We start from the raw sequence: 25,576 nt of genomic DNA, 5'->3' as shown, positions 1-25,576 counted from the left end.
CATGAGGGGATTTTCAATGCTGCTACATAAACAAGAGCAGTGCAGCACATTCACAAAGTGCTTTTGGGGTAACCATGAACACATTAAAGGGAAGAAGTGCACCATATCTTCAGTTTACAGAATTGTAAAACAAGCTGATGGGGGCAGGAGCAGAAAACTGCAATGGGAAGGATTTAGGCTGACTTCCCACGAACCTGCAGAAAATACAAAAATCCCCAAAAGATCTTATTTCCTAATTAACTGACTCAAAATGAAATCATTTTTTCTTTCTCCCAAATGACAGGATTACTTACACAAATTATCAAAATAGCTGAGTTAAGCTCAGAGAAAAAGAATTAGTTTCCTACAGCAGAAGGCTGTTGCTATACATGTTATTTTAATATGCACAACTCAAAAACAGCCAACAGCTTAAAATCACTCTCTCTGGAGAGAAGACTGAAAAAACTCATCTGACACTATTTTGGAGGGATGGTGAAAGGGAAAAAAAATTGGTGATCTAACAGCAGAGCAGAAGAAAAGCCATTCAGCTGTCTGGGAAGCAGAACTCCAGTTTAGACTGGAAAGCACCCAGCTGAAGTCATTCCACTTCCAACTCAGATATGATTTAAAATAATCCTAAAATTCTCATTCTTGAATCAATAAACAGGAGGTAGAATTATTTTTGTGCATTGTCAGAGACATGAATGACACACCAGTGGTAACTACACCATCCACCCAGATGTCTGCAGTGCCTGAACCTAAATCACTGCCTCTTTTTAAACCCACATGCTGTACTGCTGCCTCACTGGAACAACAGCAAGCAGAGGTATTCCAGAGGTTTCAACTCAGTGTTAACTGCTCACAGGTCTTAAATCACAGTAATCTTCACAAGGAACATATTTCATTCTGCAGATATTTCATGTAGAGCTCAGCTAAAAAAAAAAATAACAAAAAAGACTGATTTTCCAGGGTGATTCTACGAGCTGTGCCAGGGTCAGGAGAGCCCACCTCCAATTTTGACTGTGAAATCCTCAGCCACCATGCAGTTCCTGGCAGCCAGGTCCCTGTGCACGAACTTGTTGGCGTTGAGGTAGGCCATGCCGTCGGCGATCTCCCCGGCCATCTGGATCATCTTCTTCAGCGTCGGCGGCGCCTGCCCGGGGTTGTTCTGAGCAACACAAGGTCAAACAGTTAACAGACCACAGCCACTCTCCTGTGCACATACTGTCCTCGTGTTCTGTTCCTTTAATTTATCCACACTGGAATTTCCAGATCAAGGGCAAAAGCTGCTGAGCTCATTTTCTGCATAGGCTGCTGTGATTTCAGTGGCAAGTGACCTGTGTGTCATCTTTATCCTTCAGACTCTGCATCATATGAGACAATTTTAGCTGTTAGACTGATGGCCCATGCATGAGAGCTTGCACAGGAGCGAAGATAACAGATATTTACTTTCCAGCAGGGGCAATGGGCAGGACACACAACATGAAACCATTATCCTAACACGTGTTCTTAAACCAGCCAATTTCTGTAACATCTTGATGAGAAAGTAGATCAGACAAGAGATCTAATGCAAATTTGGAAAAGAGGGCTCGGTGGCACAAGAAGGGACCTATTCCATGTGGCACCCTGGGCTGCCTCATGAAAGAGCTGCTGGAGATCACACAACAGCTCGTGTCTTGTCCTTAGACTGAAGGAGAAGGGCAGGAAAGGCTAATTGCCTGCTGCTTCCAACGTGAGGCTGTCTTGTTCAAGATGATTCAGACTGAAGAAATAAACATCCAGCCACTCATGACTCACCTCTGTGTCTGGCCTCAATGATCTCAGGTAACTTTTGAGGTCCCCACGTGTCATCAGCTCCATGATAACCAGCGTAGGCTGGCCCTGAGAAACAACACCAAGCAGCCGAACCTGGCAGAGGAGAAACAAATGTTCAGTACAAGTACACAAGCACAGCCAATTATCATTTATTCATGTTGATATGTAGCCCTGTGGGAAAGGTCTGAATGCAGACGTGGTTCCACTTTCTGACTGGGGTTTCATGATAACATCACAAAGCTGCGCAGAGTTGAAGCTAAAACCCCAAATTCCCACTTCAGTCCCGGAACAGCCTCGTGTCCATGAGCACCAGGGCTGGTGAGTCACAGGCTGGTCACATCCTCAGGACTCACCACATGGTGACAGTTGAACTCCTTCATCACCGAGGCCTCGTTCAGGAACTCGATCCTCTCGCGCATGCTCGCGGACTCGTTGACCGTCTTGATGGCCACCCTGGTCTCTGGCTCATCCTTCACCACTCCCTTGGCAATTCCCTCGTACACCATTCCAAAGGAGCCTTGCCCAAGCTCCCGACACATGGTGATCTTCTCCCGGGGCACCTCCCACTCGTCAGGGACGTACACTGCGGGGAGAGAGAACAGGCCCTGATGTTCCACAGTGCTGGGATCCCTCCCTGCTCCACGACAGTTCTGGGGTTCAAACCCACACAGAATGCTGAGACCCTGCACCATGTGTGCAAACAGGCCAGGGGCTGTCCCATACAGAGGTAGGGGGACGGTGACATACAAATAAATCTGAAAGAAAGGTGGACTTGAAGTGGCCTCTCTATGGTACTGACATTGAGATAGAAATAATGAACCTCAAAGCCAAAACCAGGGTGGGAAGAGGCTCAAATCAATGCTTTAGGTTAAATCTTTTCTTGGAATCCTTGCTCTCCCAATTCTCCCAGACAGCATCAAACAGACTTGATCATCTGTATCAGTTCAGTGTCTGCTGTATTCTCCATTAACACTGATTTTATGGCTAGAGGGAAGCAGACTCTGATCCAGCAGTTTCTTTGCATGGCACTATTCTGATCCCTTGCACACACACCGTTGCACCAGCAAAGGCAGAACTTGGCGCTGCTGCTGCAGGTCTTTGATCTGAGGCAGAAAAGAGCTCTCAGAAGGTGACTGCCAGGAGGCAGGACTGCCTCAGGCAAGAAGACATCCAAGTACTCACTGATGCTGCTGCCTATCAGTCACCAAAGGAGGGGACAGTTGTGTCACATGCTCTGCATGGGTGAAATGACAGGATGAAACCAGAGGATTATGGCATGACAGTGACAGACCTTTAACCTTAAAGGTGTTGCTACACAAAATAACAGCAAAATAATCTGCTGCCACTCTGGGTAAACCCATTACTCTCCTGGGGGCTTTGGGAAATACTATTCCAGCAAGAATCAGCACCAAACTAAACCATAAACAGGAGAACCGAGGCCTCAAGGACACTTGTCTGATGCTGTCATTTCTTCAAGCAGTGGGTTTGTTTCAATAGGGCAAACATGAATGAAAGACCACAAATTTATTCATTCTTCCTTCATTCCAGTGAAAACATCATTGCATGAGTAGATGTAAGACTGAAAGTGAAACTAGTGAATCCAAATTTACCTCAGGTGGATAAAAGTACAGGAAAACAATTTAAAAACTCCCCAACTTCAACAGACAAGTGGCATTTACATATTAGCAATTGTGGATTCCAGAGCTGTCCTAATGAAATAGGGAAAGTGGCTTTACAGCACATCTTTTAGGGTTTCATACCTTTCTAAGTCAGACACCAACAGAACACAGGACAGTAGAAGCATCACAAGTTAAGGTCACACTCACCATCTGAGGCACTGAAGTACTCAGGGTTCACAGAAGCATAAAGTACTCCATTGCCCAGTCTGTCACTGTTCCTGGAGAAACATTGGGGTTTATTTCTTTTACCTTTAAATCTGAGTATATTTCAGACCATCTCTTGTACAGCTTTTCCACTGCCTGCTCAACCACAGAATATTCTTTACTGCATGTGGAGTTTTTCAGACCAAGGGACAAACTGAGATCTTATCTACCTCACATAATCAATGGGAACCCAGTCCAGAATAGCTTGTCAGGAGTTCTGGAGTCTTCTCCATACCAAATCAGCAGGAAAATGTAAACACAAGGTACTTCAAGCTTTCTTTTAAGAAAGGCACCTATATTTTTATACAACCAGGAGACCCGGGGCTGAGAATGCACTTTACTATCATCAGCTCTGCTGTGGGAGTGAAGTTTTTTAGCAAAAGACAAAATTAGGGGATTCCATTCAACTGTTTCCTAAGTGTTTCTAATACTTTATTTTAAGACCACACAATGCCACACCTCCCAATTTTACAGGTATGATTTTGAGAATAAGACATGTGATAAATGCACTTTGAGAGCTTTTGCAGGAGAGAGGCTCACAGAGAAAATATTCTTGTGTTAGAACAGTTTAAACAAGGAAAAGTTATCAGGAATTTCACCTAGGAGAGCCTAAGGAAGGCAAAGCAGGTATTGCAATCACCAGAGACAAAGCCCTTTCTGGAGGGCTTGAGCAGAACTGGTACCACAGTCTGCAGTGCTACCAGTGAATCAGAGCTGGAAATCATGGGATGCTCAATGAGCATAATTAATGTGAGAGTAATAAAAAACATCCACAGCTAGAAAGTTGCAAGACTGAACATTTGTACTGCTATTAAGTTCTCGTTACGTATTTCAATGAGATTTAAAAAAAATAAATCATTAGTTACAAAAAACAAAACTGAGGAAAACAAATTACCAGAACAGTCCCAGTGACAGCTCTTGGCCAGAATATAATTTTTTAAGTGGATGTAAGACTTTGAAAAAAAATCAGATTAACCTAAATGGAACTAAGCTTTCATTATTTATATTGACCCATATTTCAGTCAAATCTTCAGGTTATACAGGTCCAGTGTGTGCCACCAATGCCCCACTGATGTGCTCCTCACAGCCTTCCTCTTCCCAGTCAAACATGACACTGCAATAAACCCTCTCCACATCTCCAGCAGCAGCAGCAGCCAGATGCTGCTAACTCTAAACCACCTCCTTTTCTATACCAAGAAGGCAGAATCTACCTCAGCCTCTCAACTCCTCTGAATGGCATCTCTCTTTTTAATCTCTAACTCGCTCCACAGGCACGGATTTGAAAATAAACAATTCCCCTCCTGCAGGTTTAAACCCCAGCACATGGAACTCACCTCTTTTTGTTAAAGACATAGAGCATTATCAGCAATCCCCCAAGGATGAGCAGCAGAGCAATAGGGAGCACAATTACCAAGTGCAGGAAGTTTCCATAGTTTGCTGCTGCAAGCAACAAGAAAACAATTGTATCAGGGTTTCTAGAAAACCTCTGTTAACAAAGAAACATTCAATACCCACTCAGTGTATTTCCATGCAGGGAAGAAATCAAAGTTCTCATTTTCTTGTCTGATGTGGAAAAATGCACTCAGAAACCCTCCCTGACTGCAGATGAGTGAAACAAGAAAGCAGACACTGAAAGGCATTAATTTTGTACAGAACAGTGTCTGTCTGGGCTTTGTTTTCACAAGTTGTGCTTAAAGGACTTGCATTCCTCAGTGAACAATATCCAATTGTTCACTGGCACATTCACCTTTTTTCCACCTTTTATTCACCTTGCAGCTGCTTATGTTCAGAATATACATGCACTGCTCTTTACTTCAAATTGTTCAATGTTCAGCAACCAGAAAATCCAAAAGGGATAAAAGGTGGAGTAGCAGTTTTCTGGGGATATATCTTCTCTACAACTAAACACAGAATATCTTAAAGAGGGTCTCTATGGTCATGTTCTTCCAAAATATAAATTACTGCCATTGTCAGGACCAGCATCACCCTTTCATCAGGACACTTTTTTATCAAATGTCACTCAGAACAGGTCAACCTGCCAGCCAAAAATCTACACAAATGATTTGTTTCTCCAATTATTTTGCAATTTTAAGCAGGTTTGCCTTGTTGCCACAGGTTTTGTACATGGCAGCTCCCTGTTGTTACAGCTAACATCACATTCCCAACATAGCTGCACTCCCCAGGAAGCCACAGCAGGGTTTTCTCCACCCCCACACCTGGCTGCACCCCTCACAGACACCCAAAGCTGCAAGGAAAGGACCACACCTCACATACCCCTCCTGGCTGTCCACACTTGCCAAAAAAAATGGACCAGAGAAGAGTTCCCAAAGAACCATCAGCAAGTAAGAGAAGTCTTCAGAGGCAAGAGGCTCAGATATCCAGTCACAGCAACATCAGGAATTATTAAAAAAACAATAAACCCCCAATTTGACACAGACTATAAACACTTGTCTTACATTTGGGCTGCACATAGAAAGAGATGGGCTCAGTCCAGGAGCCATTCCCAGCTAAGGAAGTGGCCTGAACTCTGGCAGAGTAGTTTCCAGGGTTCAAGTGAGTTAGTTTAGCTCCTCCAAGCTTCTTGTATTCCTGTCTGGAAACACATTCACGCTTCTCCTAGAAGAAAAAAATCAATTTACGCATGTTATTATCTTCAAATTCTGGAAAAGGCAATAGAGCTGCAGGATAAGCTCATTTTTATAACTAAAAGCCCCACCTGATCAGTTTTACTTCAAACACCATAAGGAGATATGTGGAATTTAAGAACTCAAAGGAAAAGAAGGAAAGACATGGTGGCAGGTGCTGAGTGTCTGAAATCACAATTTCTGTTTGTGCAGCACTACACAAAAGCATGCTCCTAAAGATCCTTTTTTGTGTATAAATTAGGAGTTATGAGCAGTAATGTCAAATCCTCACCTCGCCATGCTGCCCATATTTGATTTCATACATCAGGATCAGCCCATTTGGATTTGCAGGCTCCAACCACTTCAGGTAGACGGTATTTTCCTCTTTTGCTTCCCATGATACCGTTCCTGGAATGTTATCTGCTCCCTCTGCAAAATATTTACAGGTGATGTGAGAACACCACCTGTGACTGAAACAGGAACTTCAGCAAGAGTGGAAGAAAATGGAAAGTTCAGAATATTCTCCAGGTGCAGAAGCTCTGCAGCAAGAACCATTCAAATCCAGGGAACAAACCTCATTGCCCAAGGGCTTGCTGGAGATTAGCTCAGTCTGAACTACTGGTTCTCAGAAAATCAGTGCAGAGCACACAGCTCCATCAGGCATGGGCTCTGTGTGCCAAAATCCCCTGGTTATTAGCACCTGATTCTTCCTTCCCAACTCTTCCCAACACCAAAACAGTGCAGGGAGCTATTCCCACCAAATGGCTGCAAAAAGCTGTAAACACACATCTGCCCCACTGACAGCCTCTTCCTAAAACAGTCATAGGAAATCCATCCCCATTTAAAACAGTCTCAGCAGCAATTCAGGAACTGCTTTACCCCGATTTAGTTCCTAATAATTTTACATGACTTATTAAAAACTTAACAGGACTGTGAAGCACATTTCAGTCTGGACTGAAAAAATACCACCTTCTCAAAGATCTCAAAGATAACAGAAAGAAACAGGATTGTTTGGCCTTTAATTTTCAGAGCATGTGTCAAAAATCTGAGAACACTTCTTTCCTTTTCCCGGATCTCACACATTTCCTTATTTCCTTGAAATAAGCAATACTTTTTGCCTTTTTTACTGACACAGCTGGATCTGGATTATGATAGCCTTTCCTTCCAGAAACAAAACAAAATTGCTACCATTCTGCATCCAATATCCCCAGACATCTGCTGGAGTCAGAAGCTCGTTGCTGGATGCATATGAGCTTACACTAAAATCATCTCTATTCTTCTCAGAAGTACAATCTGCAAAAGTCCCAACGACGAGCACAGCATTCAATGCTTCCTATTTGAAGTAGTCTAGAGGCCAGGGATTGGGCACAAAGAAACCCAGTATTCCTCCTGTTCCCAGGCTGGACAAATGCATGGTCGTACTGTGACAGAAGAAACATTTGGCAAACATTCCCACCAGCAAAACTCCAACATCTGCAAACAGTTCCGAGTGAACACAGCAAAACCAAACATTAGCAGAGAAACGTTGCTGTGGCTCTATTCAGCACACAGGGAGCTGAGGAACAAAACCTTTCAGCCCACCATGTCTGGGGGTCTCCCTTCTATTGCTGGGAAACAGAGTCTCTCCTAATTATCCTGGCAGTCAACTTCTCCCTTTCTCCAGCTCCGCAGCACAGACTCAAACACATCACTCAATACACACAACACGCCAATCAAGGACACAAAATTAAAAAATCTTTGCAGCTCCAATTTATCCTCCTGCACGGAATTTTTTTTACTATACCCCAACATAATTCTAATTGGTTTGGTAGAGCCTGTCCCCCTGAGCTTGATCTCTGCCCAGAAAGCAGAGCTGCCCCTTTGTGAGCACACCTGAGGGCATGGTTCTGGCGAACACGAAGTTGGAGGCGCTGCAGCCGAGCGTGTCGGCCTCGTGGTTGCAGCTGTGGATATCGATGCGGTAAAGAGTGAAAGGCTGCAGATGGGAGATCACAGTCCTCTCCTTGCCATCCACCTTGGTCTCAAAGAAGGGATATTCCACCTCGCTCTCCTCCGTGTCAGAGGCGTTGGTGAAGTGCTCGGTCCCGGTGGCGTTCCTGCTCCGCGTGGCCAAGGTGGCGTTGGCGATTCGGAACACGTCCCTCCGCTTTCGGTCGGGCCTGAGGAGCAGACACAGGTACAGAAAAGGGCTCTTGAGAAAAAATCCACTTCTTCTCCAGAAAACCATGCCAAACACCCCAGCAAAACAGGCAACAGCTAATAAAAAAGCTAAATAAAGAAAACTGCAAAACAAGAGGAAAACTTTCTCTAAATCTGAACCTGTCACGTCTCATTTCTCTCTCTTTTGGTCAGGAACCAACCAAATCTCTGAAGTTCACATTGCACCCCAAGATGAATGTGCAAATTTCTGACCTCACACAATAAACCAACCAGCACAGAACAGCTTCACTGTTACTCAAGCATCCTGGATTTGTGTTTCACGACAGCGATGCTGACGCTTGAAATAAAAATCAGATGCTAAAGGTTGAAAAGGTTGGGGGCAAAAAATTATTTTGAAGTTTGCTGGATTAGCAAAGGAAGCTGAGCCTACTGAGAGTTAGCTTTGCAGTTCTGATAAAATTAGAATGTACTGCACTGAGAGGAGAAACCTTGGAAGGCAGCTGAAGGCCATGAAGGTTCACCACCACTCGGGTGGTCATCTGTGTTTCTCTGCTTCTCTCACCCAAACAAAAGCTCTGCAAAGGAAAAATCCTCCTGTGTGAGAAAACTCAGCACTAATATTGTGTAGAGGCAAAAGTTCAATGAGCAGCTTTGCCTTACAGGCATCTGGGTGAAATTTAAGCAGAGTTAAGAAGTTGAGGATTTACAGCCACATCATTGCTTTCTCAAGCCCAGGGAACTGCGGTAGTGGACAGCCCCAAGTGACAGGAAAAGGATCAAGATACTCTGAGAACCACATGGATAAGGAAACCATCACCCTGTGGCCATATACTCGACCTGTCCCCTGGTCCTGGCCCAGATCTGAGGCTGTTCTGTACAGGAGCACCAACTACAAGGGGCAGTCTGGCTTTACTGCTCCTGCCCCTTTGTCTCCAAGGGCTGCAGGAATGCTCAAATCCAGAAAGCAACAGCCCAGGGGAGGTAAAGGAGAAAGGTTGAAGAGTCACGCTACAAAACCAATTTGGGCTTGAATCCTATCCTTGAAATCACTTCACCAGTGCCCATGGAACACCTGGCCAGTGCAACAGGTACCAAGGGCATGAGGTCCAACAGCTCTACCAGAGAGAAAATTACAAACCAGGCAAACGAGGCCTCCCTCGAACACACAACAGGAGGAAAGATGACTCAACAGGAGAACTTAATTCACTGTCAAATATATCATCTGAGTACAGGCAGCCACAGAGCAGCACATTGCAGAGAGAGCCAAGAACAGGCTCACTCGGTTTTGAAACCTTCTGGCAGAGGCTGGATGAATTTTTTTCTTTGGGAGCTCACTACAAAAATTTCCAAAATCCTTTTACTACGTAGTGAGTAGTCATTTTGACACTCTAACCACCATGTAAACCACGTCACAGAAATAAACACAGACAAGAAAGAATTTCCTAAGCTAGCAACAAATTGCTTAAGCAACACACAAGTGAGTGTCTTGTCAGTTAAGGCAATTTCATAGGACAGAAGCATTTGTGCCTTGTCTACACTGGTATCTATGGAAGTTACTAAACCTATTCACCCTGTTTACAATGTGTATTGATTTACTGCTTTAGCTCAGTGGAAAGAACAAACTTCTCATCAGTAAGAAGTTGGATGCCTAAGCCTGAACTGATGAACATTTGTGCAGGTTCTGTGGTCAAAGCAGTGAAAATAAAAAGTTCATTCTTAATCAACCACAAAAGCATGTGCCAATGCAAGAACCCAAAAGGCCTGACTTTTCACTGCTTTTATGGGATGCATGGAGCTTCAAATCTTTGGTGGTATCTGGGGGTGGAGGGGACTACAGCCCTACCTTGTCTTTGCAGAAAAAGATGAAGGAACAAAAAACTTGTTGGTGAAAACTACAGTGGTGTCAGAAAGAGAAAAGAGCAGCAGGATAACCACAAGGCAAAAGTAATTAAAACATCATTTGAGATTTGACCTCAGTGCTATTTGGTCAAGCAGCTTCCTGCATTCATGAAATGCGGAGATAAAGGCAAAATTCATGGAAGTAAGGAAAAGCCTAGAGATAAAAACTTGAAAAATCATTTATTCTGTTAAGAAGAAGGAAAAAACTGCAATACAAAAATTAAAAATAACACTATAAAAATTCAATCAGAAGTATTTTAAAAACTTGGGCTATTTAACAGCAAAGGTCACTCTTTCTGTAGTTCATGGCAATTTTAACGTTACTGCTCAGACTACACACAGAGCCTGTCCCATCCTGCTCATCAGAGAAACAAAAACCTTGAAGAGGAAACTCATTCTCGTCTGGTAGTGAGTGTCTCTTCAAGACTAAGCAGAGTCCTGTTTGAAATCCACCACAGCACTAAAACACATGGGGTCATCCAGAAGTTACACAAGAGATTAGATCAAGAGACTTCTTAAACAATCTTAAAATCAACCAGTCAAATACTTCCATGCTGTATTACATACTGCAACTCTTTCATAATAACCTGGACACAGGTAGAACACTGGAAACAAATACTACTATTGAGGCTTGCACTAACACATTAATTAACTTCTCCCTTGGAAAAGAGAGAAAAAAAATGACATCAAGTAACAAGCTGCTTAGATGTGTCCCATGGAGATGTCTCACCAGCTCATAAACTTTAATTTCTCTGACATACAGTCTCTTAAAAGTTGCTTGGCTATGCAGCTATTGCTGAGCATTGTCCCTTATCTGCTCCTGCTGTTACAAAACACCCTAATGGCAGTAATTTAAGAGAAAAGGACAACTTTCAGGAAATTCTCTGTGATCTGATCAGTTTGTTTGTTACTGAGTTCAAGATTCTGTGAGTTTTCTTGGAGAAGGGCAGGACTGCAAGAAAATTTGGGAGAAGACAACACATTCTGAATTACAAATGTTTGGGGAAATGGAAACACTTCCTTTTCAACAGACTTTCAAGTGGTTTAGACTTGACACATGGCTTCCAAAACTCCTCGCTGTGCTATTTCATGAAGTCCAAAATCAGATCTTGTGATTTCCCACAGCTCAGCACTTCCATCATGATCAGACATGGAGGCTGTAACTTCCCTGTACCTGATCTTGGCTGCTGCTTCTCATCATCTCTGCACAAATGCTCAGTGTAACCCAAACACAGCTCAGATAAGATACTTCACACATCCCAAGAGAGGCAGCATCTAGCTCCTCATTCTTTGGATAAAGCTAAGAAGCATTGCAAATATCAAAGTCTCAACCCCAACAAATCAATCCAACACATCCTTGAATAAAAGTCAAAAAAAATCACAATGGAGTATTATATGAACCAGCATCAATGCCACACTAGACTTCTCAAACAGAGGATTTGACCATGGACTTCCCCTGCCAGGAGGGAGAATGAGACAGGATGCACCACTGAGATCCAACAGTGTATTAAAGACTGTAACACAACAGCTGTACACTGTGTGCCCTGCCCCAGCAGCCTATTCCCCAAAGTAACAACACCTTATCTGAAAGATAAATTGGAAACTCAAGGATCAAAATCACCAACTAATTCAGTAGAATCTACTCTGTCTTGCAGCACGGAATCATTACAATTCCACTTAACATGTAAGCAGGTGTTTATGGTGGAAGAGTGGAAATATTTAATAATTCTCTGCAGTGCTGACCCAGGAAACACACAAGCCCTTTGCAATTGGTGCAGCTTCAATTCTGTGAGGCAACTGTGCCCTTAATTTCCAAGATACATTCAGATTAGGAGCACAAGCACTTAAATGGTTATTTAGAGAAAAATTACATCTGAAACCCTCTGTCTGCCTCATGTTGCTTGTCTCTGAAACCCTTAGAGACAACAAGCTCCTTAAGTGTCTCTTGAGTATGAAAAGAAACCATTACTGAAATCCTTGATCAATACAGGTAAGAACCCTTACTATGGGCTAGAATTGAAAGAAAGAAATGAAAATTGGCAAATAAGAGAAACTGCAAAGTAAGGCTGTGGATTGTCTCACATGAAAGGAAAGGTGAAGTTCAGTGTTTCAGGTGTTTCTGTGTGCTGTCATGTCCAGGAAACCTCAGCTCTGAGAAATGTTAAAAGATGAAATTATCAGCCCTACTTCCAAAGAATTGTCCAAAACCCATTACCTGGGGACAAAGATGGAGTTATGAAGGAAGTTCTCAAAGACTTTCCGGTACTCTGCTTCCTCCTTCTCCGCTTGCTTTTCTGCCTCTGTCTTGGGACAAGCACAACAAGGTCCTTTTTCTCCCCCACAGCCCTCTGGCTTGGTGGGCTCAGTGGCTTCTTCTGTATCAATGGTCCCATCAGCATATCTTCGAATTGGGACTTTATCTTGAAAGGAAAGAAAAGAACAGAACAGAGCTGCTTTCTTTCTCTCCAGATGATGGATACAACAACAATCCCTATTTACCCATTCCCTCTACTGGCTGTTATTTAGCTCCTGCCAGTGAAGAGCCCTGGCAGGCAGAGTCCCAGGCATTTCCCCACAAGGGCATTTGGTTCTCCTACCTTTGGAGCAGTAATTGTGTCTGTACAGGTAACTGTCCTGAGGCTGCTGCTGCCAGCGCACGATGTAGTAGGAGAGGTTCCCATTGGGAAGAGAGGGAGGATTCCATTTCACAATCAGCTGGGATGAGGAGTTGGATGCTGAAATAACATCCAGGGGAATGGATGGCACTAGAGAAGGAAAAAACAAATTAAGAAGAAAGGTATTTAAATCTAGAGCACTCTACAATGTATTTCCATGCAAGCTTTTGAGTGAATCCCAATGCATTTCTATACTGCAAGGAAAAACAACAACATATTTCAAAGAAAGGATTTTTTACTTATGCCAACAGTTAAGGGTTCAACTTCAACCAAGTCCCAACCCAAAGCTGTACTTAAATTAATCTTTACAATGGAACAAAGCCTGCAATTCTAACTTCAAGAAGCTCCCATAGTTCCTATTGAAAGTATTACCTCAAAAAAAGTTTTAATTCCAATTTTAATACTACTTTCATAATTAGTGAAACTGCTAGCACTATGCACATCATCTGCCCAGAAATTTTATTTCTGTACCAACAACAGTACTTGTACAATCATGCACTAATCACACCTGCAGCATTATCAACCTCTCACCCCAGAGCCCAGCATCTCACCTGCAGCATTGGTTCGAATATATATAATTTCACTTTTTGCTCCATGAATATGATGGTTTTCCATCATTGTGAGGGTAACAGCCTTGACATAAATGGCATACTGAGTCCAAGGTTTCAAGCCTTGCAGCAGAATTCCAGGATTGTTCTCTTTGTTTGGTGGCAGGTCAACATCAACCATGTTCCAGCTATTGGAGCCACACGCATCTTGCCCGTCATACTCTGTCACATTTTTGAATGGTCTGAAATATTCAAAGAAAAAAGTAGCACAAATATTTATTGTCTCCCAAAGACTGTCATGTATGTGTAAGAGTGCCTCGCTTCAAAGTTGTCCACTGAAACAAATCAAGCTTACTTGCTTTCCACAGTAGAATATACCAGAAAAAAAAAAAGTATTTCCAAGCAGTAAAAATTTCAGAGTTCAGTTTTAGTCATGAGCAACAAAGCAATATTCTCCAAAAAATCTCTAAATTTATCTTGTTTTTTTACTCAAAACAGGCAGTGAAATGCATCAGACACATTTAGACTTTAAATAATGTCATCGTTTGACTTTCAGATTTGTAACCTCCTGATGGATTTGCAATCCATTTGTAGGACTCAATCAAACCAATCCTCTTTTTAAAGGAGGCTTGTGCTCCACCAAGAAAAGAATCAGAACAAAAGCAGGACTTGAGGATGAAATGCACAAACTGCATGAGCATTCCCTACAGTAGGAACAGAATCTTCTGCTCTCCCTTGCACTGCCCTGGTTCATCTCTGATGCCATCTACTTACGCCTCTTTGTAGTAAACAGTGAAGCTGATGAGGTCTCTGTAATCTGGAGGGCGATACCGCTCCCATGTCAGCTTAATCCGATTCTTGAGGGTCGTGTTGGAAACAAAATGCAGAATTTTGCTTTCACCTGCAATGCAAAAGGACAGGATATGCCAGAGTAGGCAACACACCACCTTTCAGTGTTTTCCGTTCCTTAGATATCAGTTTTAGCTGATGAGCCTTTCCAGTAGCACCTATGGCACCAGAGGATACCAAAAGCCTTTGTCTCTGCAGAGCTTCCTCTTTCCTCCTACTACATTTGAGTGCTTAAGGGCAAGCAGTGACCTTGGCAATCAGTTTAAAAAATGCTTAAGCCACTTGCTATTAATTTTTTTTTGAAGCAGATTTTCTTTTAATGCATCATCAGAAAGCTCTTGAAAACTACTTCAGAGTCTCCCTGAGGGAGGAATGGAAGCCCTGTTTATCCACAGGACTGGTTTTGGAAGCACTGAATTCATCATCTGGCTCCAAAGCACGCGCGGAGCAGTCACTGGCCTCTGTGTGCTCACTCTCCAGGACAACTTTTGACAACTACCATTTGTTTTTCTGGACACTGAACAACATGGAAAAGACAAAGGAGTTTACATTCCCATTCATCAGAGGCTGGACCAAGAACTCCAAAACTCAGTTCATATACGGCACAACCATTTGATGGCAGCAGCTTCCAGCTACTCTTCTGAACAGACCTGGATGGAAGCCCACAGCTTTGAAATGAATGGCTTCCCACTACCAACTCACTGAGCTTTCCAACCCAAAACAAAATAGCATTTTAAAAACTTAATTCTTGGATGAAGAAATTGTGTTCTGTCAACTGTGAGCTGGTTTCTAATGTTCCATAGAAGCTCTGAAAATAAAGAGGTTTTCACCCTCGTGTACACTGGCACTGTTGGTGCTATCTTTGCAAAGGCAGTTGAGCTTTTGTTGATTCTTTTGCCCTTCTCAGAGTCAGAAAGCTTTCTGTACTGGTTTCTTAAAAAAGCAGGCAGCGGCTGGCACTGGCCTCAGTGGTAGTAAGGCCTGGCTGTGTGTCTGCAACTCCTCCAGGCCTGCAAGGCTTTGCTCTATTGAACGTGCAAAGAATGGAGGGTGCTTACAAGAAGGATCTGGGCCATCTGCGCGTCTGCATCGCGCCCAAAGAGACATTCAGCAGACTACGTGTCCTAGTTTTGTAAGCACCATCCTCAACAAGGGGACTTGACTTATACACAAGATCCATTTTAGTTTACTCAGCTCCAAAAACACCACAAAGCAACCAAGGGGAAAATGCATTGCCAGTTTTAAGGGTTTGAGGCAAAACTTGTAGGCATTCTTAATTCCTAAAGAGAGATTGCTTTTAAACGTGCCATTTACACCTGGAGACCTGATGTGCAAACCACCAAAACCAAGAGAGGACTTTCCAACAACTCTGACCATTGCAGAATCCAAAATTCAGATTGCATCCAAAATGCAGATATACTCAGGCTTAAGAATACTGCAGAACATTAAAAAGTGTTCTGAATTCAAAAGCAAGCAATTTGAAAATGAAGAAGAGCAAGCTAAGTTTGGAACAAGCATTTCGAGCAACCAAGTACAATATTTGGCAGGAGCTTAAATGAAGGTGACTGTAACAGAAACAGTTTGCTTTGGTGTCTATGGAGTTGTTACTCAGCAGCTTCATTAGTATTGAGAAAGAATAAGTATCAGAGAGAGGAAAACCCCTATAATGATGCACAGTTACAAAGGAGACTGAGGAATTGCTCCTTGTTGGATACACCAAACTACTGGATTTCATTTCTCACTTCCCAGGTATGCTCCTATTGTTATCTGCTGCTGCTGACACAAAACAGAGCATTTGGGAAGAAGTCATCTCCTACAAGTGGGCTTTACAGATGAGATAGGGACTGTGTAACCACATCATTTTCCACTCATGTAAAGGTACCTTCACAGCTACAGTTTAAAGCCTGAACAAGCAGAAGGGCTGAAAGCCTCCTGCAAATCCTAAACTCTAAATATTGCAATGGTCAGCAATGTGGCAGCATGTTGGGTTTGCTCTTGTGACACCCTCCTGTGCAGTTGGCATTGACATTTTTTTTGTTTGTTTACTTACAAGAGGCTCTCTCCCCATTGTTCCTTGGATTTATATCTCCTTTGCTCTGTCGTCCCTTGGTTCCTGAAACTTCCTCCATACGGTAAATCTCAGAAACACACAGTTTAGGATTAAATGCAAAGTACATTTTCCCCTCACTGATTGTCAAGTTATGATGGTTCCAGTCCCACAGCTGCTGAAGGTTGTGGTTGTCAAGCACATAGAAGGAGTAATTCCTAGAAGGAAGTTTTTGAAGAAAAGATAGTTTAATTCAAAGCTCATTCCAACAAAGATTATCTTACTATAAGAAAACTTTGAAATACTGTATTTGTACTCTCTTACTTTAAATCGTTTTTCAGCAAAGGGCTTTCTTCTCTCCCATGGAGCAAGTTAACTTTGACTGTTTAGGGGGCAAGGAAAGGAGGGTGACACAGGACCCCAAAGGTGACACCACACCATCTACACCCCAGTCCAACGTGTTTTAAGAGTTGCAAAGGAGCTGCTATGAGGAATTTATAAATTCATGTCCTCTGAACAGCAGGTCTCCACACTGGATTTTCCATTTGGTGGCAAATGGGAAGCAGTAACCTTAGATACTTTATGGAAGGAAAAGCCTTCTGGAGTCCTGACAATAAAACAGTCATTAACACAGCTCTTGCTTATGTTTACAAAAGCAACTCTAAGTTTGCATAGTGAGGTTTCCTTGCCTTTCTGTTCTACCTCTTGGCCCAATAAAGATTTCCCACATTGTGCCAAGCACAGCTGCACCTGTACATCAAAACCCAACAGCAAACACTGGTACTGACTGCACAGGATCCACACTTCAGAGCACAGAACTAAACAGAGGCAGCTGTGCTGAGCCCACTCCCTAAGCACAGCCCTGGAATAACATGCACATCCTTTATTTCCACAGATACTGTATACAAAGCTGTGTGCAAAAGGCCTATTAAATATTATGAAAGCCCTATTAAATATTATGAAGAAATTCCTGGTACTACTCAATTGGGCTGAATTGGTATAAAAAACCAAAAACATGCAACAGAAGCAAGATTGTAGGGTCTACATCAGCTGCAAGACAACACCTGCAAGGACACTGATATTTGGGATAGCAGGGACAGGAATGCACCACTGGGAAATAAGATAAAGGTCTGTGAAGCTAATGAACCTAAATCAAGATAACCCACCATGGCAGCATTTATTTTACTCTGCTGGGAAGTTCCCCCATCATTAACTACAGCAACACAAAATCCCCTATTAACACAATGAAGCCCATCTTACACTGCTAAAAGCCCTTGTCAACAGAGCTACACTGGGCTTTCTACAAACCCTTCTAACTACAGAGTTTCTGCAGGGAAATGTGGCAAACAAACCACAGGGCTCATAAAAAGCTGCCATAATTATTCATTTATAGTTTTCCATCAATTATTCCATTTAAAATAAAGCATTAATTCCTCTCTCACCCAACCTGAAACAAAAACTGCATTCTGGCTCCAATCTGCACAGATTTGCCATTTCTTGTAATGCAGAGTGTATTTTCAGAATAATGTGAAAGCCAAGTTGTTTTTCTTATTTCCATCTGTCCCTTAATTATCCAGGACTTGATTTCTAATGAAGTTGCTATACCTGGTACCTCTTCACACAGATGCTGAGAAGAATGAGCTCAGTTAACATGGGAGCAGAGACATGTTTGTGCTTTAAATGCTTTCTGCCAGTGGAGAACAAGGATGTTGAACTGCCTGTGGGATTTGACAGACATCACCAAACCTGGTGTTGATTTGAAAGTACTGCACCTTACTAAAGTTCAGTGTTTTCTTGCCTTGGTTGAAAAGCTAAATATATGAGCTTCTGAAACCTCCATACAAACCCAGCCTCACATTTCAGTGTACAAACTGCCCAACTCACTTTTTCAAACGTCACTCACCCACAGGGCAGCTGAGAAAACCCCCCAAAATCGGGACCAAGCTGAGGAGCATCCCCATGGGAATCTGCACTGCAGCCAGGTGTCACCACAGGTCTGGAGGGTGTCATTCATTCCCCACCCACCCTCAGCACAGGGTGCCTGCTCTGCTGGAATCCTGTGCTGAGATCAGGCCTTGCTGCTCTCCTAAGACTGTCTGAATTCACCACACCCTGACAACAATGATCCCGGGAAAACAAGCCGTGAATTCCTCAGTGAGGAACCACACAACAGCTAGAGATTCTGTTCACACCTTCCAACTGGCCTGACAGCTGATGCCTCTGCCTCAAAATGGTGTAGAAAGCAGGGGGGAGGTTGTTTGGTTTTATTTGCTGCAGAGGTTGAAACACAACATCAGAGCAGGTCAGTGCCACAACTGAACCTCCTCCTCAGTCATCATCTCCCCACTTGCTCCTGAAGGCCACACACTGTTCATTTTCCAGTACCCAACCTAGGAAGCTGTGAAGAATCCCTGGTGCTTTAACTTTATACAGTCAGGGCAGATGTCAGACGTGAGCAACCTTTCCAGTGACCCTCACACTACCTTTTGTTTTACAATTTCCTCCAATTCTTCATTTAATAGTTCTGTCATTATGGAGGGGAATAATTGCTTCCACAGAACACTGGTTTAAAGTTGGGATGGCTACTTGATTTGGGATGAGAAAGAGCAAGACAATTCACTGAAGGACCCTCACCACACCTCAGCATCACACACTCTGCAGGAATAAAAACTTTTGCCTTGACAAACTTTTACCATCACAGAAAAACAGGAGTTATGTACAGCAATAAGCATCACACGGTAATTATAGAAGCAATATAATCCACAGCAAACATTTCAAGGGATCAACTTTTCCTGACCAATCTTTTGCATGCTCAGTAGATAATCCATGTAAAGCTAACATTTCAGGGAGCTGCAAACAATTGCAACTTGCACTGTGTTTCACTTCCAGTTGCACTCCCTTTCCTTTCAGTTGACTCCTCCATAAAACTCTTCTAAAACCCAACAGTAAAGAACTACAAAGAAATCCAATTGTTTCTGAAGACACTCTTTTCTCAAAGAGAGCAAAAAAGAACAAACAATACTGCTTTATTGATGTAAAGAATCTACCTAGAAAAACCTAAAGTGAAAAGCACAAAAAATATTTGCCATATACCCAATTTAACATGCTGATTTGGACAGTAATGCAAATGAGCAATGTGCAGAGGTGTTCATGAGGAGAGAAACCCTGCATATTAGTGGAACAGGAGAGTCCATAAAGGAAAGTAAATGGGTTTAAGGAGACTTATTCTCCACAGCTTTCTATGACAGTGAAACTGCAGTCACAAATATCTGAACACTTACCCATCCACCTGTTCCTCTCCCAGAATGTACCGCAGGTTCTTCAGGAAAGACAGGGAGACCAAGGCATGGGAATGCCGAATCTTCACATACCCTGTCACTGTCTCAATCAGACCCATGAAATTCTCCAGTTCTGAGGCAATGTTATCTACAGTGAGAAAAGGATAACCATTATTGTAACAGAATTCACAGCTTTGACTATTCTGAATATTCTGCTTCGTCCAGCAGTAGCTCAGTAAAAGATAATGTTTGTACTTGCTGCTTTTGGAAATGAGAGACATTGGTTTTCCTCCCCCAGAACAGTTGCCTGAGCAGCCAGATGGTTGAAGGGCAAAATAAAGCCACAGAGCAGCAGTGGGAAACCAGTCTTGCTCTTCCATACTGGAACACCTGATTTTTCCATGGGCATTGCCCTCTGAAGCCAGCACCAAATGGTGAGCCAGCATTCTGGCAGGGATGAAAAGACCCTTGTCTAAATGCACACACCATGAGATAGAATTGCTCTTTGGGTATGGAGCAAAGGTCAGGCAGAAAGCTCCACTGGAAAACAGAGAATGAGACTGAAAATGAAGAGGAGAGGGTATGTTTCTGGTCTGCTCTGGGTCACAGAGCATTGCTTTCCATGACCTGAAAAGCTACAAAACTGAACCAGTTGATGAAACAGCAAAGATAAAACCATCAGGAAGTCCTCCTGCTACAGAGCATGTTCCAGATAACTAACTTTCCCATATCAAATAATCAGATGCTCTTTGGCACTCTAAAATAATGCTTAAATAAAATTTTAAAAAATCCACATGCTTGCCCCAGCTAATTGGAACATCTCGCCTAGGGGAAGATTGTACCTGTAGCAGTGGGACCACAAATTAAAAAAATCCACATGCTGCTGTATCTAAACCCTGGAACTTTCATTCAGCATGAGGCAGGGAATCAAACAGATCCCAATCTTTCAATCCTATTCATGAAACTAAAAGGGACCTTCCATAGGGACATACAAGTCCAATAAAAACTAACAGCAATTTTTACTCTGCTTTTAAGAGCTCATCAACTGTCAACACCTCCCTGGCTGATGAATCACTGCTCTGACAAATTTAATCCATTGCTTGCTTAAGACATGTGACAGAAGTGGCCAGCTCACTAATGCTGACCATCCAGCAGCACAGTGTCAGGCTTTATAAGAGCTCTCAGCACTCTGAATTCCCTGTTCTAGCAAAACACCACACCTTGCCTTAAAAAGTGAAGCTCTGCAGTCTTACAATGCCATGTGACAAGTTTTTTACCTACCAGATGCAAAGATTTTCAACTTTTCCACCTTCTTGGGCCTTTATTACTCCTTTGGGACCACTGCTCATCTAACTGCCTAATCCTGGTTCCTCGTCCTGCCAAAAACCCTAACAAAAAAAGCCCAGCTTTCCCTGGGAGCTGCATACCCATTCCACCCACGTGGGGCAGGACAGTGCTGCAGAGGGCCAAATCAAACAGGAGCACTGCTCTGGGCCTGGAAAGCAAACAGCTTGCTGAGTTTTTAATGTTCTTATCATCACACTGACGACAGAAGGAAAAATGTGAAAAGCAGCCTTATCAGGGCTCCGAAAGAGAGGGCGATCACTTACTGCCACGGCGGATGTTGATCAGCAGATTCCCCTTGAGAATTGTGCATCCCTGCAACATTTGTGCTGATGTGACTGAGTCAATGGTCTTTGTTTTCCCATCCTCACAAATTTTGGGACAAGGCCCCTCGCAAGGGCTGCAGAACATGCTGTGAGGAAAGAGGAGGACATAGAAAATAAACAGTGGTATGCAACCCTGAGTCTACAGACTGCTCCGAGTTGAATTTTGGAAGATATTTCCCTCTAAAGCTTTGGCAAATCCTCCAGGCCAGAATGAAAGCTGCCATGCTTGTTCAGGATACTCTTGCCTGCAGCACTCCAGAGAAGCTGGAGCATTGTACATCATACAGTGACCCATACCCACAGTCTGCCAGCTTCTGGAAGGCTCTGTGGTCCTTCCAAAGTCAAAGGCACTTCAGGTAAAAGCCAGTGCCGTTACAACTGTGCATTTACTCCAACTGAATTGTTCCCAGGAACCCCTCCCCTCTCATTTACAAAGGCAGCCTCAGAGTGCAGGGAGGTTTCAACACAAAATAGGCCAGCCAGGAACTGGCGATGGGAAAATACTGTTCACATTCCTATAAAGTTGTCTGTGTCCATGTCCATAAACCAATATTTAAAGCTCTGAACTAGGGAATTCCATGCTCCTGGCCATTTAACTCAGAAAGACAACTGTGGGGACACACAGTCAGGTGGGACGTGGAGAAAGTGAGCAGTCAATTAGTCACTACTTCTTACAGCTTAAGAGGCATTAAAGCAGCAAGTTTAAGGAAACAGAAGATTGTGTCTTGATGCAAGGACAACTAACTGGCAACAGAAATTGGGGGAGGAAGGCCAGAAGTCTAAGCAGGTTCAAAATGGGTAATACAGATGGAAACATCAAGAAACACACATCCCCAAACACAGAGAAACCAGATTGCCAGAAGCTGGGAGGCAACACTGAAACACAGACTCATTTCTCCTTATACTCACAGGCACTCAGAAGCATTTTTAGCAGCCAAACTCAAGCAACAAGAACTCAGGGCAGACCAGCCTTTGGCTGCAGGAGCTTTTTAAATGCTCCATGTTTTTTTCCTACATACTCATCTCAAAGTTCGACACTTCGTGTGTGTACAACACAGGCCCTTTGATCACTCTTCCTGGTAAATGTCTTTCCTCACTGAAGGTAAAGTTTTATTTTCCAATTAATTCTAGCATTTTACTTAGTATTTCATGATTACTTACTCCACCTAGTAACACTTTAGAAAGTAAAAACAAAAATGAAAAAAACCCAAACTCAGCTCCAAAGACAAAGGCTTCTGCTGACAACACTGATGGACAGAGGCTTGCTATTTATTTTTTTTAAAAAGAAAGTGAACCCACTTTCCTCTGAGGCTTAAAGAAACATGTAAATTGATAACAGTTTTCCATGCATAAACCATAACAGAAAGAAGCTCCTTTTCTAAGTAGTAAGCTCCTATTTCAAAATCCTGCTCTTTAACATGCCACAAACCACTGAAAGCTTCAGACACAAGAAAGAGGATTCAACTAAATGTACAAAGAATGCTGGAAATGCTTTCCATTTGCAACTATTTGTTAACAGCACCTCTGGGGAACAGAACATTCACTAGCCTTGAGTTACAGCTCCTTTCAATCTCTGCAGAGAGCAGAGATAAGACAGGATGGCCGCGCACTCCAGCGTAAGCGGCTCAAACAGCTGCTACTACAAGCTCCAGGAGATAACAAAAGCTGCATTTCTCAGGTGAATATCTGGATTTGGGCAAAGGCTGGGTTAAGTTGCTTGTATCCAACTGCCAACTGGAGACTGCCTGGAACAGATGGATGACACGCACGCGGAGACACACAACTGCTGCATCACCACAAACACCTTTCCAGAAAACACAGCAGCCTACAAAGACATCTTTTAGCATAATACTGAAGCACTACAGATTTTAGAACACTGACTATCCTTTACTGAAAGTCCGTGATTTCCAAGGGACAGCGGGCAATGAAGGCTGCTTGCTTAAGCCACTGGAAATTACAAAAATCGCAAGCAAACATTGCTCCAACTGCTAGAATTAAATAACAGGAGGAGAGTGACACTCGTACAAAAAATTATTCTGTGTGATACTGTTGGCTGCTGCATTATTTTTGTCACCATTATTTGACACCTATATGATTACTTCCTTTTAAAACACCATTGTTACCTCCTGGAAATAGTGAAAAAAGGGAAATTAAATTAAATACACTGAAGAACACACATGTCTAAAATGCAGTCACACATAAAGCAAATAACATGCAAGGCAAGATAACCCCTATGGTTTGTTCGGTGTGACAATGACCATCAGCCAACTGCAACCTTGGGCTTGGCTTTGTTCTTAGGCTTCACTTTTGCTTTGTTACTCTCCACTTGAAGACCCGGTTCTGCACTGCATGATCTCCTCCAGCCCTTCTGAAGAACCAGAGCCCACTGATGCTGCACAGGACCGCACACACCCATCAGGTGGATTCCTCATGGAAGGGTCTAAATCAGCTTCTACCAGGAAGCCACGCAATCCCCCACTTAAATTCCTGCTCCTTCATCCTCCCCCTACCCCAAGTAATTTACACCCCCAGCTGCCCTGAACAGGGAGTGGCAAACCCACACAGGACAAGCAGGCAGAAGCTGCGTTACCTTTGGCTCCCGTTGCGGATGAAGCCCGAGGGACACTCGGCCATGCACTCGTCGTTGTGAATCACAAACTTCTCGTACTCGCTGGCGTCCGTGGCGGGGACTTTGGAGCAGAACTCCCTGGTGACACAGCGCCAGCCCTCGAACTTGTAGGTGTTGGGGGGGCAGGTGGGCAGGCACACACCCTCGTAGTAGTAGTTGCGGCAGGCCACGCACGCCGTGTTGTTGTCGGGCGCCGTGCAGCTCCCCAGGCACTCGGGGTGGCAACACTCGTTTTGGTCTGTGCAGGCTCGCTTCCCGCACGAGCTGGGGCACACTGCAGGACACAAAGCAAGGGAGCATGAGCATCACCTGTTGAGGGGGGTGGCACTAGAGAAGAAACTCTGCTCTGTGCAACTCCATGGTAATTCATTCCCTGGGCTATAGAGCATCTTGGAAAAAAAAACCAAACCCACTACTGTAAAAAAATTCTGGTTTTCTCAGCTTTAGTTGGCCGAAAGTATCTTTTTCTCAGATCAAATTTATGACATGAACCAAGTAAGTAATAAAGAAAACTGCTGAAAGCAAGATCAACATAAGGATAATGGAAACAGGCAGTACTGGAACCTTTTCCATAGCCCTGGTATTATGGACAAATTTTTTTTTGGCATGCTGACTTATTGTCTTTCTAAGCATTTCTTGCCTTTCCTATCTGTACTTCAAATTGGTCTTTTATTGGCAAGAAAACAAGCTTCCTTCAAAACAACTTAATTACACTTGTAGAAGGAAGCACTGCTCTGTGCAACAGACATGGTTGGGCTGACCCCAGTGTAGCATCCCAATGTTGCTTATGTGTGCAAAATGCGGTTTAATAAAGTATCAAATCATCATCCACATCAAATACCGAGGAATTATGGAGCTACTATTTTCCCCTGAAGAGCATAACAGAACTCTGCCTTATCCTCAAATTCTGGGTTCACAGAACAAAATATGAAAGGGAGGGGAAAAAAGGGGTGCAAATTTATGGAGACATTTGTTTTATGTGAAAGCATTTCAGCTTGGAAGACACGAACAAAGAGCAGAATCCTCAGCAGCCGAGCTCACCACTGCTAGATCAAAAGAAGTGGCAGCATTATATTTATGTAACAACAGCATTTTGATTACAGCACTCTATGGCCTTTTAGCCACACGAGCCTCGTGCCAGAGGCTCTGGAAACACACAGATTGCAAATCTGGTTTGCATTAAGTAGCTGTTTGCCACTTTCTAACTTGGCTAAAACACTGTATCAGTAACAACAGCAGAAAACTGGATTTCAGTGGTGCCACTACAGAGAGACCCGAGTGAAGCAACGCAGACATTTAAACTGAATGATTTCAGCAGAAAGCAGAGAATCAGGAGAGAAGTTAACATCCCAAAATGACCACGGAGGCAGCTGATGAAACTCCACACAAACTCTTCATTGTGATTTATCTCTCAGTTTGCAGCTACGGTGTTGTTTTAATGCAGGACTAAACACCCTAAAATTTTAATGCCCTCCTCTTCCCATAAAGTCCAGGCTTTCCAGTTCTTAGATTCCCATTCA

At 43.2% G+C, this 25,576-nt stretch overlaps 1 protein-coding gene across 2 annotated transcripts in view; it reads right to left on the bottom strand.

The window, feature by feature from the left end:
• The window catches only part of IGF1R (insulin like growth factor 1 receptor), a 170,038-nt gene that overhangs the window by 18,451 nt on the left and 126,011 nt on the right, over positions 1 to 25,576 (bottom strand). The window contains exons 3-18 of one of the 2 annotated variants that reach the window (XM_050978276.1): positions 24,018 to 24,330; positions 21,368 to 21,513; positions 19,761 to 19,905; positions 16,483 to 16,697; positions 14,358 to 14,484; positions 13,587 to 13,825; positions 12,958 to 13,125; positions 12,576 to 12,780; positions 8,174 to 8,460; positions 6,594 to 6,730; positions 6,134 to 6,293; positions 5,012 to 5,117; positions 3,621 to 3,691; positions 2,148 to 2,377; positions 1,777 to 1,887; positions 988 to 1,147 (exon numbers count right to left, since the gene is read on the bottom strand). In XM_050978276.1, the coding sequence (XP_050834233.1) occupies positions 988 to 1,147; positions 1,777 to 1,887; positions 2,148 to 2,377; positions 3,621 to 3,691; positions 5,012 to 5,117; positions 6,134 to 6,293; positions 6,594 to 6,730; positions 8,174 to 8,460; positions 12,576 to 12,780; positions 12,958 to 13,125; positions 13,587 to 13,825; positions 14,358 to 14,484; positions 16,483 to 16,697; positions 19,761 to 19,905; positions 21,368 to 21,513; positions 24,018 to 24,330 (2,820 nt within the window). The remainder of the gene's footprint in view (positions 1 to 987; positions 1,148 to 1,776; positions 1,888 to 2,147; positions 2,378 to 3,620; positions 3,692 to 5,011; positions 5,118 to 6,133; positions 6,294 to 6,593; positions 6,731 to 8,173; positions 8,461 to 12,575; positions 12,781 to 12,957; positions 13,126 to 13,586; positions 13,826 to 14,357; positions 14,485 to 16,482; positions 16,698 to 19,760; positions 19,906 to 21,367; positions 21,514 to 24,017; positions 24,331 to 25,576) is intronic. The other variant, XM_050978277.1, reaches the window with a different exon arrangement.

This window comes from Serinus canaria, chromosome 10 (genome assembly GCF_022539315.1).
Source record: "Serinus canaria isolate serCan28SL12 chromosome 10, serCan2020, whole genome shotgun sequence".
Classification (NCBI taxonomy): domain Eukaryota; kingdom Metazoa; phylum Chordata; class Aves; order Passeriformes; family Fringillidae; genus Serinus; species Serinus canaria.
Note: the sequence above shows the minus strand (reverse complement) of the source record. Positions and strands in the feature narration are given on the sequence as shown.